This window comes from Ylistrum balloti, unplaced genomic scaffold (genome assembly GCF_031769215.1).
Source record: "Ylistrum balloti isolate Yb309-2 unplaced genomic scaffold, AGI_CSIRO_Ybal_v1 Utg370054, whole genome shotgun sequence".
NCBI classification, from domain to species: Eukaryota; Metazoa; Mollusca; class Bivalvia; order Pectinida; family Pectinidae; genus Ylistrum; species Ylistrum balloti.
This window is the reverse complement of record NW_026782105.1, coordinates 725,966-746,254: the sequence shown is the minus strand read 5'-3', so window position 1 is coordinate 746,254 and position 20,289 is coordinate 725,966. Positions and strand designations below refer to the sequence as shown.

General features: G+C 33.7%; 1 protein-coding gene across 1 annotated transcript; it reads right to left on the bottom strand.

Annotated features, from left to right (window-relative positions):
• Positions 1–664: 664 nt before the first annotated feature.
• LOC132549332 (SWI/SNF-related matrix-associated actin-dependent regulator of chromatin subfamily A containing DEAD/H box 1B-like) lies at positions 665–19,716 on the bottom strand. The gene is made up of 21 exons (XM_060213258.1): positions 19,371–19,716; positions 18,697–18,892; positions 18,213–18,403; positions 17,487–17,731; positions 16,592–16,691; positions 14,073–14,140; positions 13,647–13,799; positions 13,153–13,373; positions 11,949–12,039; positions 11,093–11,192; positions 10,370–10,508; positions 9,930–10,065; positions 9,248–9,385; positions 8,630–8,728; positions 7,881–8,132; positions 6,046–6,147; positions 5,582–5,677; positions 4,417–4,535; positions 3,434–3,616; positions 2,925–3,031; positions 665–2,063 (listed from the first exon to the last, which is right to left on the bottom strand). The coding sequence occupies exons 1-21, from the start codon at positions 19,714–19,716 to the stop codon at positions 1,993–1,995; spliced, it is 3,153 nt and encodes a 1,050-aa protein (XP_060069241.1). The 3' UTR covers positions 665–1,992.
• Positions 19,717–20,289: the final 573 nt, after the last annotated feature.

Genomic DNA, 20,289 nt, shown 5'->3' with positions numbered 1-20,289 from the left:
GCATATCACACCTCTTCTCTACCGTTTCTGCAACATTAATATCATATCTCTAGAAAACGTCAGAATGAATGTTTCTTATAGTAGAAGAACTCACATCTACGATTGCAGGGAATTTTCTTTGTTAAACCAGGGAAAACAATTACAATGTACTAAATTCATTGGGAATGGAAAACATCTTGAACAAAATGGTAGGAAAATACTGGCAAGAGAAACAGTCCACAAAATACTAGTCATATTTCATCTCTGACAAACTGTACGCCCATCAATAAATATCTGTGGGTCTATATTAACACACAGAGAAGTAATTGTTCATAACGTAGCACTATATATCATATTCTTCGAATCAATACTAAAAAAAACCAGATCTTTGATTAAACTTAATGTTGACTTTGAACATACTATACATAGAGAATCTAGAATGGTTATTATTCAATTCGTAGATTTGGTTATCAAAGGTTTTCTTGTAATGATTGCTACCGATCATTTAATCGAAAAGAAAAAGCTTCAATATGATTGGCCAATTCCTGTAGCAGATAAGTTACTTCTATATTCTTTTGCATCTTGAATATGCAACTGAACATACCAAGCTCATTAAAAAATGTAATTTATTCATCCTTCACAATAATTTAGCAGAGCTTAACACGTAACCATTTCGATTCGTATATACATTTGAAAGGCTTTGCTGACCTTAGCTGACCTTTCACTACAGTCCAGATCACATACATGAAGAACCCTGAGCCGGAGAAAAATTTCCTGATGGCGAAAGCTCTTAACACATCCAATCACATAAAATGGTATCCAATTCTTTATCATAGAGACATGTTATTTCCTTTGGCATTATAATCAGACTCTTTAAGATATTGAATCATCCTTTGTTTCCATTCTCTCATCAGACTCAGTCTAGTATCATTCCTCAGCCATCTAGATTTCATGTTGTTCATAACATTCAAACTGCTCAGCAAATTAATCCTAAGATTATTCATCATCCTTGGAAAGGAATCCTTCATCAGCATCCGTCATCAGCTTTTGTCTTGAATCCCACATTGGCATCTGTCTGCCCAGATTTCAGATCATCCATCAGCCTCAGTTTTGCTAACATTAATCAGCCTCAGTCTAAAATAATTCATTAACCATGGTCTCAAACCCTACATCAGCCTCGGTCTGGAGTCATTCATCAGTCTCGGTCCCAGATCTTTATCAGCCTCAGTCTAAAATAATTAATTAACCACGCTTTCAAACCCTACATCAGCCTCGGTCTGGAGTCATTCATCAGTCTCGGTCCCAGATCTTTATCAGCCTCAGTCTAAAATAATTCATTAACCACGGTCTCAAACCCTCCATCAGTCTTGGTCTGAAGTCATCCATCAGTCTCGGTCCCAGATCTTTATCAGCCTCAGTCTAAAATAATTAATTAACCATGGTCTCAAACCCTCCATCAGTCTTGGTCTGAAGTCATCCATCAGTCTTGGTCCCTGATATCTATCAGCCTTGGTCTCTAATCATCCTTTCGTCTCATTCTCAGATCATCCATCAGCCTCCGTTTAAGATCATTCATTAATTTAAGATCATTCATCAGACTCAATTAGAAAGTTTATCTTCCCTGAGTAAGGACACAAAGATGAATCTGTTCTCTAAGGATGTTGGCACTGGTCCAAACTAGCAAACTAGCACTGTGTAAGTGTATGCACCAGGTTTTAATCGCGAGATCTTACACTTCCTAGACAATGTCAACTACATGCACCTTGTATTACAACACTGATGGTGTTCATTGCCTAATAACTGGAAACACCTTACACTGAAATAGGTACCTAAGTTAGGTTGAATGCACATATGTACTCATTGCACAGGTTGTACACTTCAAAACATTCACTGCAGTTGATTTGAAGTAAGTGGTATACACAACAGCACTACCAAACATCCACATTCCTTGACCATGTGTCACTTGCATGTCCAACAATACTACAATTATCTACTGCCTATAGACAACTGTCATCAAACCTTTCCCCGACCTAGGGCTTCCTTCAGTAATGATGCCACATCTGCACCAGTCTCATTGTCCGACCCTGAAACATTTATCAACAGTTAACATATAACCATTTAATTTGTTCTTGACTTTAAGTAGGAGCCAATCATTAATGAGTATGATAGAATAAGAAACGTCAAGGTAAATAACTCAATGCTCCTTCAACTGTCATCAACTCACCGAGCTCATCAGATCAAGCTGATATTAGTCTTAAGATTGACCTGCTTAAATTCTGGTAAAATGCTAGAATCACCTGATTTTTTGAACAGCTATTAGTATTTTTTAATCAATTTTTGGATCTGATGAAGTCAATATGAGAGTCAAAGTAACACATTACATCATCTAAACACATTCAAATATGATAACTCTTGAGAGAATTGACAATAAGATCTTTTACCAGATAACCCTTTCAAACACATACATGAATTTGAAGGCTTTTACCAGAGATTAGATGTAATAGAGGTTAGTGACACTACCTACTTTCTAATGTATATATATAGTAAGTACAAAAGAAAGTTAGATATAAGCCCCCAAATTATCTTCACATGATTTCCTTTAGCAATGAAAGACGAGTTCATGCCATTGGTCACTATTGTCACATTTTTCTGATGATATTGAGTTTTGCAAAATTTTTTTGGCAAGTAAAAATTCCCTGTTTTGTAAATTCTTACAAAAATCAAGCAGGGAGATAATAACTGTTGTCCTATGTGATGTAGAAAACATGGAGTACATCTTTAGAGATCAGTGAGATATCTGATACCAAAGATTTTTTCAAATGGATGACCTCACAGACTCAAATTGAAATTTCCAAAGTAACATTGTTCCACTGTACACATTAACTGAAGTGTCCAGTCTGAAAATCTTCCCTGACCCTTAAAAGCCCTGCTTCTATTAACCCTACCTTCATTCGTTGTGATATCCTTCTCCAACTTAAGTTTCTCTTGAGCACATCTCAGCATTCCTTCCTCTACAGTATCCTTTGTGATGAGCCTCACTATGGACACCTCCCTGGAACATGAATGTAAAAAATTCATACAGAATACATTGGCTAAGCAATTTCTTAGCTGTTTATATATAAATGTCTTAATCAACATCATCACTCATTGTCCTGAAGCACTTCATTAACTAATTGGATTTACTTACTGGTAATTATTGTATAATTAATTGAAACAAAATATATCTGGCTAAAATTCAGGTGTTATCTTTGCATATTCCCTTTTTTACCACTATATTTGATTATACTGTGTTGAGGATGTGGACATCTGATGAGGATATGTGAAAAGGCACTGACTATTGAGGATACATAAAGAAAGACAAAATTTTTTCTTAAGATCTTTAGATTTGAAGAAATGTTATGATGACTTTGAAAGACACAAAGAACCAACACTCTTTTTTGTCCTATTAGACTACCTTTTCTGTCCCACCCTGTGGCAACGATCCTCTGCTTGTTTGTCATTGTATGGATTGAAATCTATGTCGTGTATGATAACAACATTGGCTGCCGTTAGGTTGATTCCCAGACCTCCAGCTTTTGTAGACAACAGGAAGATAAATATATCTGGGTTGTTTGTATATTCATCAATCATCTGTAGTCTGAAACAAAAAGATCTATGTTACTTACAAGTCACACCCTTAATATGGTCTATCAATCCGCCAATAAGCCCATGTCTGGTAATCACCCCACACAAATTCAACTGTCCTGTAACATGTTCAGCCCTTGACTTTGAATCAGCTATGTGTTGCTCCCTTCAGCATGGAAAGTATGATATTCAAAATTGTGAATAGAATATTCAACCAACATTCACATTTTTTTTATCTTTTCACTACAAAGCCGGAGTTATACTGAAATGAACATGCATTTTTTTGAACTATCATCTACTGGGTAATGTAAGAATCTGTTTACAATAAACTTGTGTTCTATAAAAATATGTCAGTTACAATGTGCTTGTGTCTAGTGAGTAAAATAATATGACATTTCATTTGTAATAAAAAACAACATGAACACTGGTAATACTATGCAAATGGACACATTATGAAGTGAATTCCCTGATAAATTATGCATAAATGTCAATGAACAATGTTGATAGTCAGGCTCAGACTGAAGGAAATAACATGTAAAGCAAATCTGATCAAAATTCTTTGATATATAGTGAAGTTATCACATGGAAACTAAAACCAGATGGATGGACAGACACACCCCAAAATGAAGATTCACATTTAAGCAGGGAATAATATATATCACAAAGGAAAAATGTGCTGAATTTAAAGGGAAGCACTCTCTGAATAAAGAGTAATTAACGAGACTTCTGGGAGGGAAAATGTTGTCAGAATCAATGGACACTACAAGCTGGGAGGCTGTTATTTCTCATTGGCTAAATGAAGTTACCACTGACCTGTCTGGTACTGGGGTTGACCCGTCTAGTCGCATGTACTTATATTTTTTCTGCTTGAGATAATCCTCCATGATGTCCATCATCATAGTGAATTGGCTGAATATCAGAACACGGTCATCCTGAAACCACAAATAAATTTATTTACATAATTGACACAGGGCCATCTTAAAGTCATGAAGAGTATCATTACAGTTTATGTCAATAAAGTACCTCCAAAGTGCATATTATTGATATTAGTATTTCACAATGACATCATAATTCCCATTGTCAAATTAGAAGAATCTCACCAAGAGATGATACAATTCTCTAATTCTGAGCATGAAATCCTTACTTATGAACATTTTTACTTCAGCACAAGGCTTTGCCTAATTGTCTTCAGATATTGAGGTGAGGTCACCTTGTAGTAGCTGATGTCTACCTCAATGAGAATATGAGTATTCTGCAGGATCGCTACGTACAATCCACAGCACTTGAGATGAAGTGTCTTGCCTAAAGACACAACAATGATAAGACAGGATGGTTTATGATCTGAATTTCTGAGAGAAACAAACTGACCCTGAGTAGGCATTGAACCAAATCACTCTGACTATCACATAAAGGTTAAAAGTCTGATGTTTTACTAATTGACCTAACTACATCAGAAGGCAGCATATACCAAAATAAATTACTGCAGTATCAGAAACCCTAATTTTTCACAGATAAGTAATGTGTACCTACCAGGTAAATCCAATTATACAAGAGGAAGACCACTGAATGCATCTTCCAAAGCAATATATGTACATATATATTCATATATTACCTTGTATTAAATATATACCACTCAGTGAAACAGTCTGTGGCCAATCCAGCCAACAATCAAGAATCTAATTAAGGTTGTTTTTTCACAAGCTGAGTTAATTTTGCTCCTTGAATGTTAACTGGTCCCGTGAGTAATGAGTCAGAAATTTTGGTGTCTGTGTCCAAAGTGAGCTTAGATAGGGGATGTCGTCAAATGAAAACATGCCAGACTTATGTAACTTTGTGATGTGTCTATGAATACAAAAAATTAGGTGAATATGAAAGGATACATGCATTTAACATTAATTTTAATAAGAAACCCTACAGGTATAATGTTATTCTGAAGGGAGAATCACAAGAAAGAAATCCTGATGTGCACTGGTGTTACCTGAGACTTCAGCTTCACAAGTAAATCATCCAAAACTCGAAACTTGGCTGAATCCTGAATAGCTGATGGTGGCATGCTGTATTTACCAATATGTTTCTGTAACAAATGTAGATTACACAGTAAGTTTACATAATACAGGTAATACCTATATCAGAATACAAACACCTAATATAAATCCCATGAATACAATAACGGTAATGTGTCAGGGCTATTTAGTGTCCTTCATCATTTGTGAGCTGGGTTTTTTTTTCTTCCCATGAAAGAAAAATATTCATTTTTCCCTTACAAATATAGGAAAAGAGTAGAAGATCAATTCATGAAACTATATGAACCTGATCAGCTTAGTAATAAATCATTTTAATTATAAGGTTTTCAAACTCAGTCAATTCACAATTTATAAATTACATATTTTACAGTAGAATAATATTCAATTAGTTATGTTTTAAAGTTAAATCTTAACTTACTTCATAAAATTTACATAGTTTGTGAATCTCAAAATCGTGCATTACACACATATCCTCAAAAATGAGCTTCGGATTGGCTTGTCTTTCCCTGTGAGATGGTTCCTAAAAAAGAACAAACATATTTCTGGATATTTACATTTCACTATTGCATGGTCATCAGATTGTATTTATTATCAATACAAAATGTATATTGCATGCATAATTATTAAGTTATTTAAATAGGACTTAAACTTACTAAAATTTTCTTTCTATTAAATGCTACAAAGACAATTTTTTGTAAAACAGACACTGATTGATTAACTCCTCAACATATCAATTGACCTTTGAAGTATGCTATTCCAAGGCTGATTCTATCATCATTTTAAAGCCATTAAACAGCACAAATCCCCTCCTAGTGGCCCCATTTTAAAAATCACAGGTTTTTATTTTAAATTCTTGACTCAAAATGTAATGTGAACAAAATATTTCTGAAGAAGATTGCAATTTTATCTGTGTATTTAAGTTCCTCATTTAGTCTCCACCTTAAACTGTATTAATGACTAGATTTAATTACCAAACACTTTAAATGTTCAATATGACCTTGAATCAATAGAGCATGGCAATCCAAACACAATGGTCAATCTCCCTTTCAATTGTCAATTTTGGTTTATTCTGTAAATTGTATAACTCCTACGTCTGCAGGCAGATATATATCTGTTGTCATGGAATGTTTTCAGTATACAATAATGGAAATAAGTTTTCTAAGAAGAAATTTCTTTGAAAGTGGAAACAGTCAAATGTACATGGTACAAATATACAAATGAAAGCAAAATCTACATAAACGAAATTAATATTTACTGAGAGATTATAATAGAAATTACCATTTATATTTTTTCATAACATATTATATACATAATTCAAAACAGTGGATATTCTTAAGTTAATTAGCAAGACATTGACAACTGAGATTTTGTAACTTTAGTCAAGCATCCAGTCTTCAACAGAAACTTCTGGTCTAGATGAATTCAAATTCAAATACCTAGTTCAATTCATTATAAAACATAACAAATTTGATAGCTAAGTAATCATTGTTATATTTTGGTTATATAGTTATTAGCTGGGTTAGACAATATTCATAAATAAATCTTTTTATCATCGTTTGCATAAGATGCCTATCTTAATTTTGACCATTTTTTTTTTGCATCATTTCTAGATTGAATTATTCAAAATGAAATTCATATAATTAATGTTGACACTTAAAGAATAAAATTGAAAAAATTAATTACAAAGAAACTATAGGCCAAACTAGATTGAACAACATCAGAAAATAACTCTAATACATCTATTTGTTCATTTAAGAATGAAGTAAAATCTTCATACATATACCTTGTTTGTGTCTTTTCTTAAAACAATATGACCTGCCTCCATGCAAGTCAAGATACATATATATTTTTCTATATGAACAATTTAAAGAATAATTTTGACTGTTGATTTGAATATGACTTGTAGATAAATAATGGAATGACATTGCTATCAGTATCGGACCAGACCTTCAATTCTCTGTTATATCAAAAAACTTTAGTCAACATAATGGTTACTATATCTTAAGAAAGGGTGCAGCTTATATTCTGGTGTGACTAATATGTGGATCAAATTGAAAAATTTGATTAAAAAAAACTGGCTGTGTGGCCTATATATCAGTGTGACATATAACCTGGGAATTACTTTGCTTGTGCTTTCAGTTTTGCCATGACATGTCCCAGTGGTGCTGAGAGCAAAAGTGATCTGTTCCCTCGAGCATCGAGGATGAAGGAAATCTTTCACATGAACCATATGTGAAGAGTGGTAAATGTTACCTTTGCTATGTGTTTGGACATTTCTTTAAGGAGTTTGTCTGTATAATGTCTCCGTTGTAACAGTGGATGGTTAGCTGCCTTTCGTAACTGCATCAACATGGATGCCCCTCCTTTGGTTTCCCCAGGTCCAACTGATGACTCCCGCAGCTCTTGTTGAAACTTGTTCACAAGGTTGTGGTAATTTTCTGCTTGTTCTGGAATCATTTCACAGAGCTCTACACGTTCAGACTTCTTAGGTAACTGTTTCTGTACCTGCAAAAGAGACAAGTTTCATACCATTTAGTGATTTTAATGAAGCAAATGAAAAAATATTTTCATGAATATTTTTGGACCTGATAAAAGTATATCAGAATTTTTGGTGGATAAGTCTCACTATTCAATGGATTATAATGTAAAGAAATGAGCCACTGAGTGCTGTTGAACATCTTAATACCGAATGCTATTTTTGCTTTTATCAACACTGTATATCAACATTTTTTCTCATAATCCTAAAATTAAAATCTTTAAATAAAAGGTAAAGACTTCTAAAACTGAATTGCCATCAAAGCCAAAATGTTTCAAATCAAACTTCTTTTCCATTTGGGCATTAGTCAATTGGTTTCATTACATTTCTAATTAATTTTCAATTATTTTCAATCATCCACCTATAACTTGGAAATGGCAAAGTAAAATTAATACAAATCAAATGGTTATAGGAACAAACACAAATTTAGCATGCTTCAGTAAAATTTCGATTTAATTGAATGTACCTCAGATTTGAGTCGTCGAAGTATAAACGGCTTCATTATCTGCTTTGCATGGGCTATTCTCTCAGCTTCATATTTGCTCCTTTTATCATCAACAGACTTCTGAAAAATTAAACAAAGCTCCTTTAAAAGATATATATCATTAACAGAAAGAACAAGAGGCCTACATGGCTTTTATCACTCACATGGTTTAGTTTGCTGATATTGTAAAAATGTAAATAAATGAAAAACATTTATAGATTTGTATCTATTCCCTCTATTAGGCCCTGCTTCTCTCCCCCATTGGGATCAGATGCTCCGTTTGTACAAAATTAAGTTGCATTTACCGATGGATGCTTCTGATCAAATTGGGACAAAATTCAATCATTACTAAAGAAAAAGAATCATATTTGCTGTATTTTCATTAAGACAAAGGTAATTCTTTCTTAATACCTTTGGTAAACATTAAACTGAAGAACTCTTGCTTACTTAACTGACACTACAGCTTCAGCTCAAGAGAAATTCTCCTAGCTGATTTGGTAATAAGCAGCTAGTCAGCTACCATGATTACATTATCATGACAAAATATCTATTTTTTATCCTGTCTGTGATTAATGCTGTCAGTATTTCATCACTCTTTACCGTGATCATGGAGAACATTCGCTTGAGATGATCAGTCTTGCCAATGAACATGTCAGGCATAACAAAGCACAGCAGTGACATCAGTTCCAGTAAGTTATTCTGTAAGGGTGTCCCAGTCAACAACAGGCGACGCTCAGACTAGAAAATCATTTAGAAATATATGTTGATGTAACAAGGTAGTGTGTATATTATTTTGACTGATAAGTATTTTATCTGTTTAAATTGTCCACAGCAGAATTTGGTTTTTGCTTTTATAGAAGCTATATCCTAGAATTTATCTTAAAACAATTCTTAATAAGGTGTAAAATGACTCTTAAAACAATTCTTAATAAGGTGTAAAATGACTCTTAAAACAATTCTTAATAAGGTGTAAAATAACTTTCCAAACCTTTATACAATCTATTCAAAAGAATACATGTACACTCAAAATTACCCTTAGCTTGGGAACATTTCTTCTCTTTACAAGTGGATGGCAGCTAAGTTAAAGTAAACCCTTGAGCAATATGAAATTAAATCATGTACAACTGACACTCAAGTAAATACAGACAATCAATTAATCAATACCTTCATTTGATTAAAACTGGTAAAATATTACAATCTGGCTCATGGGTGCTACGATGATAGATGGACATGATCAGAAAAGTATTACAGCTAAAATGTATTCCTTATTTCAGTTTCTGACCTGTATCTTCATCAGGTTTTGGTATCGTAGTGATGACATGTTTTTAAGCATGTGGCCTTCATCAAAAATGGAATAGTGAAATTCAAACTTCTTAAACAACGACCGGTCTTCTACACTGCCTGTCGCCATATTGTAGCTACAAAATATAGGTGAAAACATCTGCATGTAAACATGGGAAATAATGCATTGAACAGCCATTATCTATTGAATGAAAATCAAATTTAGTTGGTTTTAAAATACTTGGCACAGATAATGAAAAATTATCTACAAATGTTGCAATTACTGATAATCCTCACTTTGTGCAGATGAAAATTATGCAGAAGGAAATCAATCATTCAAAAAATTAATATATACATAGCAAGTCAGATATTTGGTGACGCATAATTGTGCTCCCTCTAATTATGAAATAAGGGGTCAAAACCAATTTAAACAGAACTTACGTGGTAAGAATGACGTGAAAATCCTCAAAGTCCTCGTACAGAATGCTCCTTCGTGTGACTCGCCGGTCCTCCTGAGAGCCATAGTATACCAACACTTTGACAGCTGGACACCACACAGAGAACTCCCGTAGCCAGTTATCTATCACAGAATATCATAATGTCATAAACAATGATATTTCATTCACAAAGAAGTGATAATGATTACTTATAGGAGATGAATTTAACAGCATTTATCTTGCAAAAAGTCAATTTATAGAGGTCAAAACAAAACTTACTTATTGACGGGGATAAACTTATTGCAGGATATAAAACTGTTTGCTGTCAATTTTTCCGAAATCAGTTTATTGCCAGAAAATGGTTTATCAGTAAGACAGTACCTATGAACAGAACAGGAAGAATGATTTTGGAGTATAAATGATTATGGATGATAATAATTAGTTCTATACTCTTTAATATACATATCTATAATAGAGAAACAATTCTTAAAGTAGAGGAGCTACAATGAGTACCCTTGGCAGGAGAAATGATTGCTGCTGATAATGACTAATGGTATGTTTTATATATATACAGGAGATGGTTAATGCAGACCAACTAGGGAATGTGGTTACCTAATGGTTAAGGCAGACCAACTAGTGAATGTGGTTACCTAATGGTTAAGGCAGACCAACTAGGGAATGTTGTTTCCTACATAAGATGAGGATGACAGAGACAACTATGACTTACCAATGGTAGAGGAGGGGACGATGATAACATGGGGTCCTTCTTCTCCTTCCTCCAGAAGGTGGGCAATGAATGATATTGTCTGTATTGTCTTGCCAAGGCCCTGTGTAATGAAAATTTTACACTGATCAGTCACTTAAATATGATGCTTTATGAACTTCTATATTAATGTTCAAAGTTATATCAAGTTCTAACCAGAAAATATCTGAAACATACGAATGACCCTGCTTCCATACATAATTTGACCTTTGTTCCTTCACTTTTACTGATAACGACTTAAAGATGATTAGATGTAAAAGGTGTAAGAAAGTTGTAAAACTGGATCTTATGATATTATTGGGTATGTATATAAAAAAAATGTTGAAAGGTTCTAAAATTTGTCATTAATTCTGCATGTGATGAGACAGGATGGACATCTTAAAGAATTAGAAACTGATGTGTATATGTATTTCAACTGAAAGTTTCAAGTTGTAACTTTGCTGGTTTAGTTCTAACGAAGACAATACTAACAGATTAGTCAGCAGTATTAGAATACATCAAAACTTATGGTCAATTAAACAGGATGTAAACCAAATATCAAAGGTTGTTTTTCATACATAATAAGAACATAAAAAGTGGAATATTATTCTGAGTTTAATATTTTTTGAAGTTTTTCCTTAGATTAAGACCGGCCATACTGCACATTCCCTTCATAAACTGCTTCTTAAAAAAATATTTAAATGTTTAAAATAAAATTGTGTCTTGTAATTAATACATATTTCGGAATGGCAATCTTATTTTAAAAGAAAAACATGTAATGTTGGAAATACAGTGTATTATATATAAAACTTCTGTAAAATTATTTATATTATCTTCATACCATCTCATCAGCCAGAATGCCATTTATCTCTTTAGAGTGCATGATTCTCAGCCAATTCAGTCCAACCATCTGGAAAGGTTTCAGTTGGAATCTGGAATGACAGAATCACCTTTACTTTCAAATTCGATCAGATTTGATTTACAAATCAATAAAAGTGTGAACTTGAAATATTTGTAAATCGTATATTTCAGATTGTTTAAAGTCAAAGTAATAGAGCTTTTAATGTCTAACCATAGAAATTGATCTTCACACAAAATCTAATTCAAGGCAGTCAAATGAAAAATACAACTTAATCAAAATGTTTTACAGATTTAGTGTATCAACATATGAAATGCATCATGACTACAGACACTAAGCTTAAAGTTGCAAAGGAGGATAATTAATGGTTTTTCATTTAATATCAGAAATATTTCACTCTTTAATGGAAAAACAATTGGAAAAATGCTAACCACTACATAAAGCAAACCGTTAAGAAACTTCGGGAAACATTATCACATCCTCTGACATCAGAGTTTAAGCTTATGCTTGACAACAAGGCGATGCCATTTTAAGAGCCTGCTTTACCTTGATGCTACCATTTTATGCTGTAACCTGGTAAGAATTGCTTACAACACTATTTTTCCTTATCAAAAAAAAAGTATCTAAATATATACATTATGAATATTGTTGAATGGAAAACCAACTTATTCAACATACACTTCATTTGCCTTCGGACAGAAAAAATTGGTGAGTTTCAATGCAGTGACTAGAAACCATGCTCTGGTTTGTAAAACTATGAAAATTATATCAATACTGGAAGAATTACATCATCATGTGATAACATCAGATTTTCTTATCATCACTGCAGTGACAATGTAAGTTTTTATCAGATTGATAAATTCATACATTTGTAATAAAACTTAAGCCAAACCAAAACTTACAGATAAAGAGGAAAGTGTTAATAATCCTCAATTGGTTCAGTTTAAGAAACATAAAAACCAAGGTAAAAAAAGAGTCAAAAAAGGATCAAGGTTCCAGGCTAGAGTATACAAAACTTCAATCCTAAGATATCTCTCTATGGTTGTATATCTACATTATACAGTTATGTAGGTTGGAGCAATCAAGTTTCATCAATCAGTACAGTGATGATGTAATTGCCACATATCGGATTTTATCAGAAAGACGTACATCTGGCCTCTCTTAGTTTTATTTGCAGTTTACGTACTCGCTGTTCAGTAGAGCAGGCTGTTTGGTGATATGGATCCTGTTGTCAGACTCATCAATGCTGTCTTGTTGTGTAAGGTATGTCACCACTCTCTCCATCTCCATCGAAATCTTCTCACACTTTTGCATTAAACGGATGATGACATCGCGCACACGAATGATTTCCCGGCAACCACCTATCAAATCTGTTGTTAATCCTTTCACAGTGGCACACTTGTTGTGCTGAAAATAAAGTAAATATCTTAAGAAAAACCCTTTTGTTTCTCTGTGACAAAGACAAACCCTTTGCATCATATTACTAATCAATAAAGTAAAATGGCTCACAAACAGCCAAGACAAGAAGAAAACAGGACATATAACAAAAATGTTTATCTACCAGAGTATACAAAGACTATTTCCCACCAATGTGTGTAAAACAATTGCAGTGCCTAGTGCAAACAGTGGTCTTCCTCTTAAAAAGTACTTGTCATTTCCATGTAGGAATCAAATTCATACCAAGTCTTCAAATGATTTAAATGGTCTTTCTTTAAGTAGAATCTCAGCCTTCTTCTTAGAACAACCTGGAGTCCCAGCTAGTTCATCTTGATTGGCATCCTGGAAAAACGCCAGGATCATCTCCTTTTCTGTTTGATGTTCATCAGCACCATCCTAAAAATATGACAATCAATTGTTACTACATTTTCAGCACATTCCTACAATATAGCAATGGTACACACTCATTAAACACTGGTAAAGTCCTTGTATTTTAACGAATCACTCCAGAATTATCACTTCTGAATCAATTGTAGCTGAATTCTCAAAACGTTGTTTCCTGTATAACAAAGTGGATATTATAAGACAATGGTGTATACTTAAGCAAAGCTCATTAGAAATCTGTGAAATATACAATGCTTCAGAAAGCTGTTTGCATCTTTAACTTACATCTAAACTGTTCTCACTGTCTTCAGCCTCATCTCCACTTTGGAAATCCTCATCCTCATCAGATAAGTCTGAAATAATGCACATAGTCTGACTACAAACATTGCTAAATATATGACAATGTAGGAGATCAACACAGCAAATCGTTACCTAGATAAGTCTTCTGAGATAGATTAACCATATCATCACTGAGAAGTATTACCTATATCACAGAGAAGTATTATCTATATCATCACAGAGAAGTATTACCTATATCATCACAGAGAAGTATTACCTATATCACTATAGAGAAGTATTACCTATATCATCACAGAGAAGTATTACCTATATCATCACAGAGAAGTATTACCTATATCATCACAGAGAAGTATTACCTATATCACTATAGAGAAGTATTACCTATATCACCACAGAGAAGTATTACCTATATCACTACAGAGAAGTATTACCTATATCATCACAGAGAAGTATTACCTATATCACCACAGAGAAGTATTACCTATATCACCACAGAGAAGTATTACCTATATCACCACAGAGAAGTATTACCTATATCACCACAGAGAAGTATTACCTATATCACTACAGAGAAGTATTACCTATATCACCACAGAGAAGTATTACCTATATCATCACAGAGAAGTATTACCTATATCACTACAGAGAAGTATTACCTATATCATCACAGAGAAGTATTACCTATATCACTACAGAGAAGTATTACCTATATCATCACAGAGAAGTATTACCTATATCACCACAGAGAAGTATTACCTATATCACCACAGAGAAGTATTACCTATATCACTATAGAGAAGTATTACCTATATCACCATAGAGAAGTATTACCTATATCATCACAGAGAAGTATTACCTATATCACTACAGAGAAGTATTACCTATATCACTACAGAGAAGTATTACCTATATCACCACAGAGAAGTATTACCTATATCACCATAGAGAAGTATTACCTATATCACCACAGAGAAGTATTACCTATATCACCACAGAGAAGTATTACCTATATCACCACAGAGAAGTATTACCTATATCACAGAGAAGTATTACCTATATCATCACAGAAGTATTACCTATATCACCATAGAGAAGTATTACCTATATCACTACAGAGAAGTATTACCTATATCACTACAGAGAAGTATTACCTATATCACTACAGAGAAGTATTACCTATATCACTACAGAGAAGTATTACCTATATCACCATAGAGAAGTATTACCTATATCATCACAGAGAAGTATTACCTATATCATCACAGAGAAGTATTACCTATATCACTACAGAGAAGTATTACCTATATCACTACAGAGAAGTATTAACTATATCATCACAGAGAAGTATTACCTATATCACCATAGAGAAGTATTACCTATATCATCACAGAGAAGTATTACCTATATCACCACAGAGAAGTATTACCTATATCACCACAGAGAAGTATTACCTATATCACTACAGAGAAGTATTACCTATATCACCACAGAGAAGTATTACCTATATCACCATAGAGAAGTATTACCTATATCACCCTATATCACCATAGAGAAGTATTACCTATATCACCATAGAGAAGTATTACCTATATCACCACAGAGAAGTATTACCTATATCACTATAGAGAAGTATTACCCTATATCATCACAAAGAAGTATTACCTATATCACTACAGAGAAGTATTACCTATATCATCACAGAGAAGTATTACCTATATCACTACAGAGAAGTATTACCTATATCACTACAGAGAAGTATTAACTATATCACCACAGAGAAGTATTACCTATATCACTACAGAGAAGTATTATCTATATCATCACAGAGAAGTATTACCTATATCACTACAGAGAAGTATTACCTATATCACCACAGAGAAGTATTACCTATATCACTATCGAGAAGTATTACCTATATCACTACAGAGAAGTATTACCTATATCACTATCGAGAAGTATTACCTATATCACTACAGAGAAGTATTACCTATATCACTACAGAGAAGTATTACCTATATCACCACAGAGAAGTATTACCTATATCACTACAGAGAAGTATTACCTATATCACTACAGAGAAGTATTACCTATATCACTACAGAGAAGTATTACCTATATCACTATTATATATCACTACAGAGAAGTATTACCTATATCACCACAGAGAAGTATTACCTATATCACTACAGAGAAGTATTACCTATATCAGAGAAGTATTACCTATATCACCACAGAGAAGTATTACCTATATCACCACAGAGAAGTATTACCTATATCACTACAGAGAAGTAAGAGAAGTATTACCTATATCACCACAGAGAAGTATTACCTATATCACTACAGAGAAGTATTACCTATATCACCACAGAGAAGTATTACCTATATCACCACAGAGAAGTATTACCTATATCACCACAGAGAAGTATTACCTATATCACTACAGAGAAGTATTACCTATATCATCACAGAGAAGTATTATCTATATCATCACAGAGAAGTATTACCCATATCATCATCTCTGCCATTTTCTTTTTTCTTAAGATCCAACATTTCAGCAGCTTCATCCACTAACCAATTTTTAGTTTCCAAGGCTCTGTATATCGACTGTAATAAATTCAGATATATATATACAATCAGTTGGTTATCCAAAATGTTGTGTTTTTCAGTAGTTGGTTTTGTTTATATTGATTAATTTTCTATCAACAGCCGGGATTATTTAAGAATGGCTTCCCTTTGTATACAAGATGAGTGTATGTACTGTGTCCATGTGTTTTTGGGAGGCTGTGAATTGTTCATGTAAGGCTTCTTGTGACAGTTTGCAACTGAAGCTGACTTTATAATGCTAATTTACTGAAGTATACTGCCCAGCAGGACACCCCACCCCACTACACTACTACAATGCTATACTTTTAAGCAGGAAGTACCTGGGTAGTAACTACCATTTTTAAAGACGCTGGTATGTCTCAGTCTCAGGACAGAAAAGTATTCCTCACAAGGGTGAATGCTTAAGTAAAGGCCAAAAAGTGAGACAGTGATATTAAAAAGAAGAAAGGTCTTTAGAAAAGAGAGGAAAATAATTAAACCAAGTTTAGTCAGCACTTATTATCATGAAGTAAGGTCAACAGGCACAATTCTTATGCACTTCCTGCAGGGCAGTTTTACTGTAGTATGCACCTATTTGAAATAAACTCACAATATTGAACTATGGGAAATAGACATAAAATTTGTGATATTTTTTATAGTGCCATAGCATTCAAGGTAACATTTGGATGTTTGGGTAACAGTAGCCATCCTACTCATGTTATCAAATTATCTGTACAAAAAACATACTCACTACTTTTCCTTCTTAAACTACTTCCTTTTTTCGGCAAAATTTTGTTAACATGAGTTTTTACTCACTCTGCGTGACCTTGTTGGGAATGATTCTGATAGGAACTTAATTCTCTCCTCTTGAGTGGTGTACCCAATGACTCCATCTTGACTCTGAGAGTTATTCATGATGGTAGCTTGGCTGTCCACATCCTCCTCCTGGTCATCACTTGATATAACAGAACGTGCTCGTTTCGATGGTGGTTCTTGTGAAATCTCAGAGTCGCTACTGTTCATTCGCATCACTCGTTTCTTCTTCTTGAAATTATGTTTCCCTATTAATAAAAAGATCTTAAATGAAAATAACAAAAAAATAAAACGGTATTAAAACAACTTCTTATGACAACAGACATTGATATCCTACTTATTTAAATTGTCTTATATCCACAGTTAAGGAAAAAATGTAAATAGGGCAATTACAGATTTCATCTGTTTGGTAGACTAATAAGTTTTCCTGTCCTATTCTATATCCTTCCTTGGGAGTTTTACTGTTTGTATTTCAAAACACCATAAACCTACAAACACATACCAAGGTAATTACCTTCACAAAATATTTCAATGAAAGAAGAGATTAAAGCTCAGACATAAAAAAAGTCTTCCAAAAAGCGTTTGGTAAGTGACTAGTATGTCCTTTAATTGACAGAAGAAACTGTTTACAATTCATAGGACACTACATGTGATTATCTTCTTGGCAAATAAGTTTTTTCTGTAAAACTGAGATGATGTTCAGTGTGATTTCTGAAAACAGAATCTCACCTGTATCAACAAGACGTTCCACAGCTAACTCATAGATCTTCTCTGCATCAAGGAAAGCCTGTCGTACAACATGAAGTGGCTGACTGGGAAAGACCTCTTTCAGATTGTTTAATGTTACTTCGTCCTCAGCAGACATACCTTTGTCTTCCTCCTCTGTTTCTTCATCACTTGAGTCAGACAGTACTCGACCTCTAAAAAACAAACAAAATGTTTTAGGATTTTCTTGCGAGCCAAAAGACTCTCTAGTATAGGATGCATGAATGTGTGAATCAATGGGGCAGAGTGGAGGGGGAAGGGGGAGTGGTGTGTGTGTGTGTGAAAACAGTTCATTCCTGGAAATGAAAAGAAAAATAGGAAAGAAAAAAAAAATAAATAAAAATTCAACATTTCATTTCCTCTAATTTATTTTTCTTTACTTTTTATTGAAGACATTAGAAATCAACTAAAAATGAAGTTAAAATTATTGTCAGACTTTTGTTCTTACTTAGCCTTCAATCCACAACCATTGGTGAGTCTGCCCTGTTCTTTAGACATCCAAGGTGATGAGCCACTAGCCTCTGATGGCTCTTCCTCAAGTGCTCTACTGCGTATATTCTTGGGCTTCGCTCTAAACAAAGGTGACTCTGGGGAACTAGCCTGCGACAGAGGGGAAGCAGGAGTCTCTGGGACTGTAGTGGGTTCTAAAATTAAACATTGAAATATTCAATCCTTAAAGATGTTCTTTTATCACATTAAATCTTATAATTAATAGAAACTATTATAGTGATATGCAGAACAAGCCAGTAACATGCAAAACAACACTGATTGATTGGTAAGTTGTCCATTAGGAAAAATTGAATAACCATTGCTTAATTACAAGATGAAAATATTCACGAGTAATTAAAACTGCATTAATATGACATTTCTTTACATAAGTAATTCACCATATTCAAACATTTTGATGCTTCAGTTTGATTTTGGTAATGTGATGATCAAATACAATGTATTGTGGTTCATTTAACTTGAGAGAGCATATTATTTTCACTAGCTGTTCTAGGATCCTGAATGTCTTATACTTGCGACTAAACCCATCAGCATTAGTATTACATCCAGTTATAATCCTAATGGATACAATATGGTCAATATTTGAAGTTGGACTGCTTCTATTTACACATTTACCTATATCCTCCTGTCGACTGTCAATAACAGACACAGATATAACAGTGTCTGGCCCATCTGCCTCATCCCAATATTTTTGTGTACCATCCAAACTTTCTGTATCTTTTAATTCATTTGAACTGACAGAATTTGAATTTTTTTTCTTCAGATCTTCTGATTTTCCGTTTGGAATAGAATTCGTCAAATTTGGATCCGATGACTGATTTGTGTTGTCATCTGAAGGACACTTGGTCTCGTCACTGTCCTGGCTACTTGTTGAACCTTCATGTTGCAATTTTGGTTTAGGCTTTTTAACAAATCTGTAGCTCAGAAGGGAATTTAGGCCACCTTTACCAGACTTGCTCATGGCTGCAATCTGAATTGAAAACAGTAAATTAAATCAGTGCTATAACTTGCATTCATATACAGGTTTATTCAGAGCATGTTCATTATATTCATGAATATCTTCAACATCAAAAGTTTTGTATAACCATATTTTCCAGTTTATAAGCCCTTTTTTTCCCCATTTGCTTTCAGGCATGCAGCTTATATACAGATGAAGCTTATATAAGGATGAAAAAAGATCATCAGAATGATGAAAAAATGAAGATTATCATCTAGATATCGGTTCCTGACCGTTAAACATTTCGAGATGGCAATTCACTTGCACTATAGACCTGCGTGACCTCCCACTCTGATAATTTTGGTAGCTGTAACACATCAAGCTTCCACAAGAACAACAATAGTGATTTAAAACACCAGTTTTATACGAGTACCTGTCCATCATGTGTTTTTAACTGAAACAGATTGTCTAGAACTGTTCTTTGCAATCGTATGCAGGATGATTTTAAGATTTTACATTTTTAAAACACGCCAATAGAATAAAGGATTATTTGTGTACTATTCATTAGCTAACTAATGTCAACACAATGGTTACTAC

Bases quoted from the DNA above. Each gene is read 5' to 3' on its own strand.
- LOC132549332 (XM_060213258.1), bottom strand. From the start codon at position 19,716: ATGAGCAAGTCTGGTAAAGGTGGCCTAAATTCCCTTCTGAGCTACAGA. The intron at 10,509-11,092 runs GTAAGTCATAGT...ATTCTGTGATAG, and splicing joins CGTCCCCTCCTCTACCATTG to ATAACTGGCTACGGGAGTTC. The intron at 3,617-4,416 runs GTCAGTGGTAAC...TTTTTGTTTCAG, and splicing joins TCAACCCCAGTACCAGACAG to ACTACAGATGATTGATGAAT.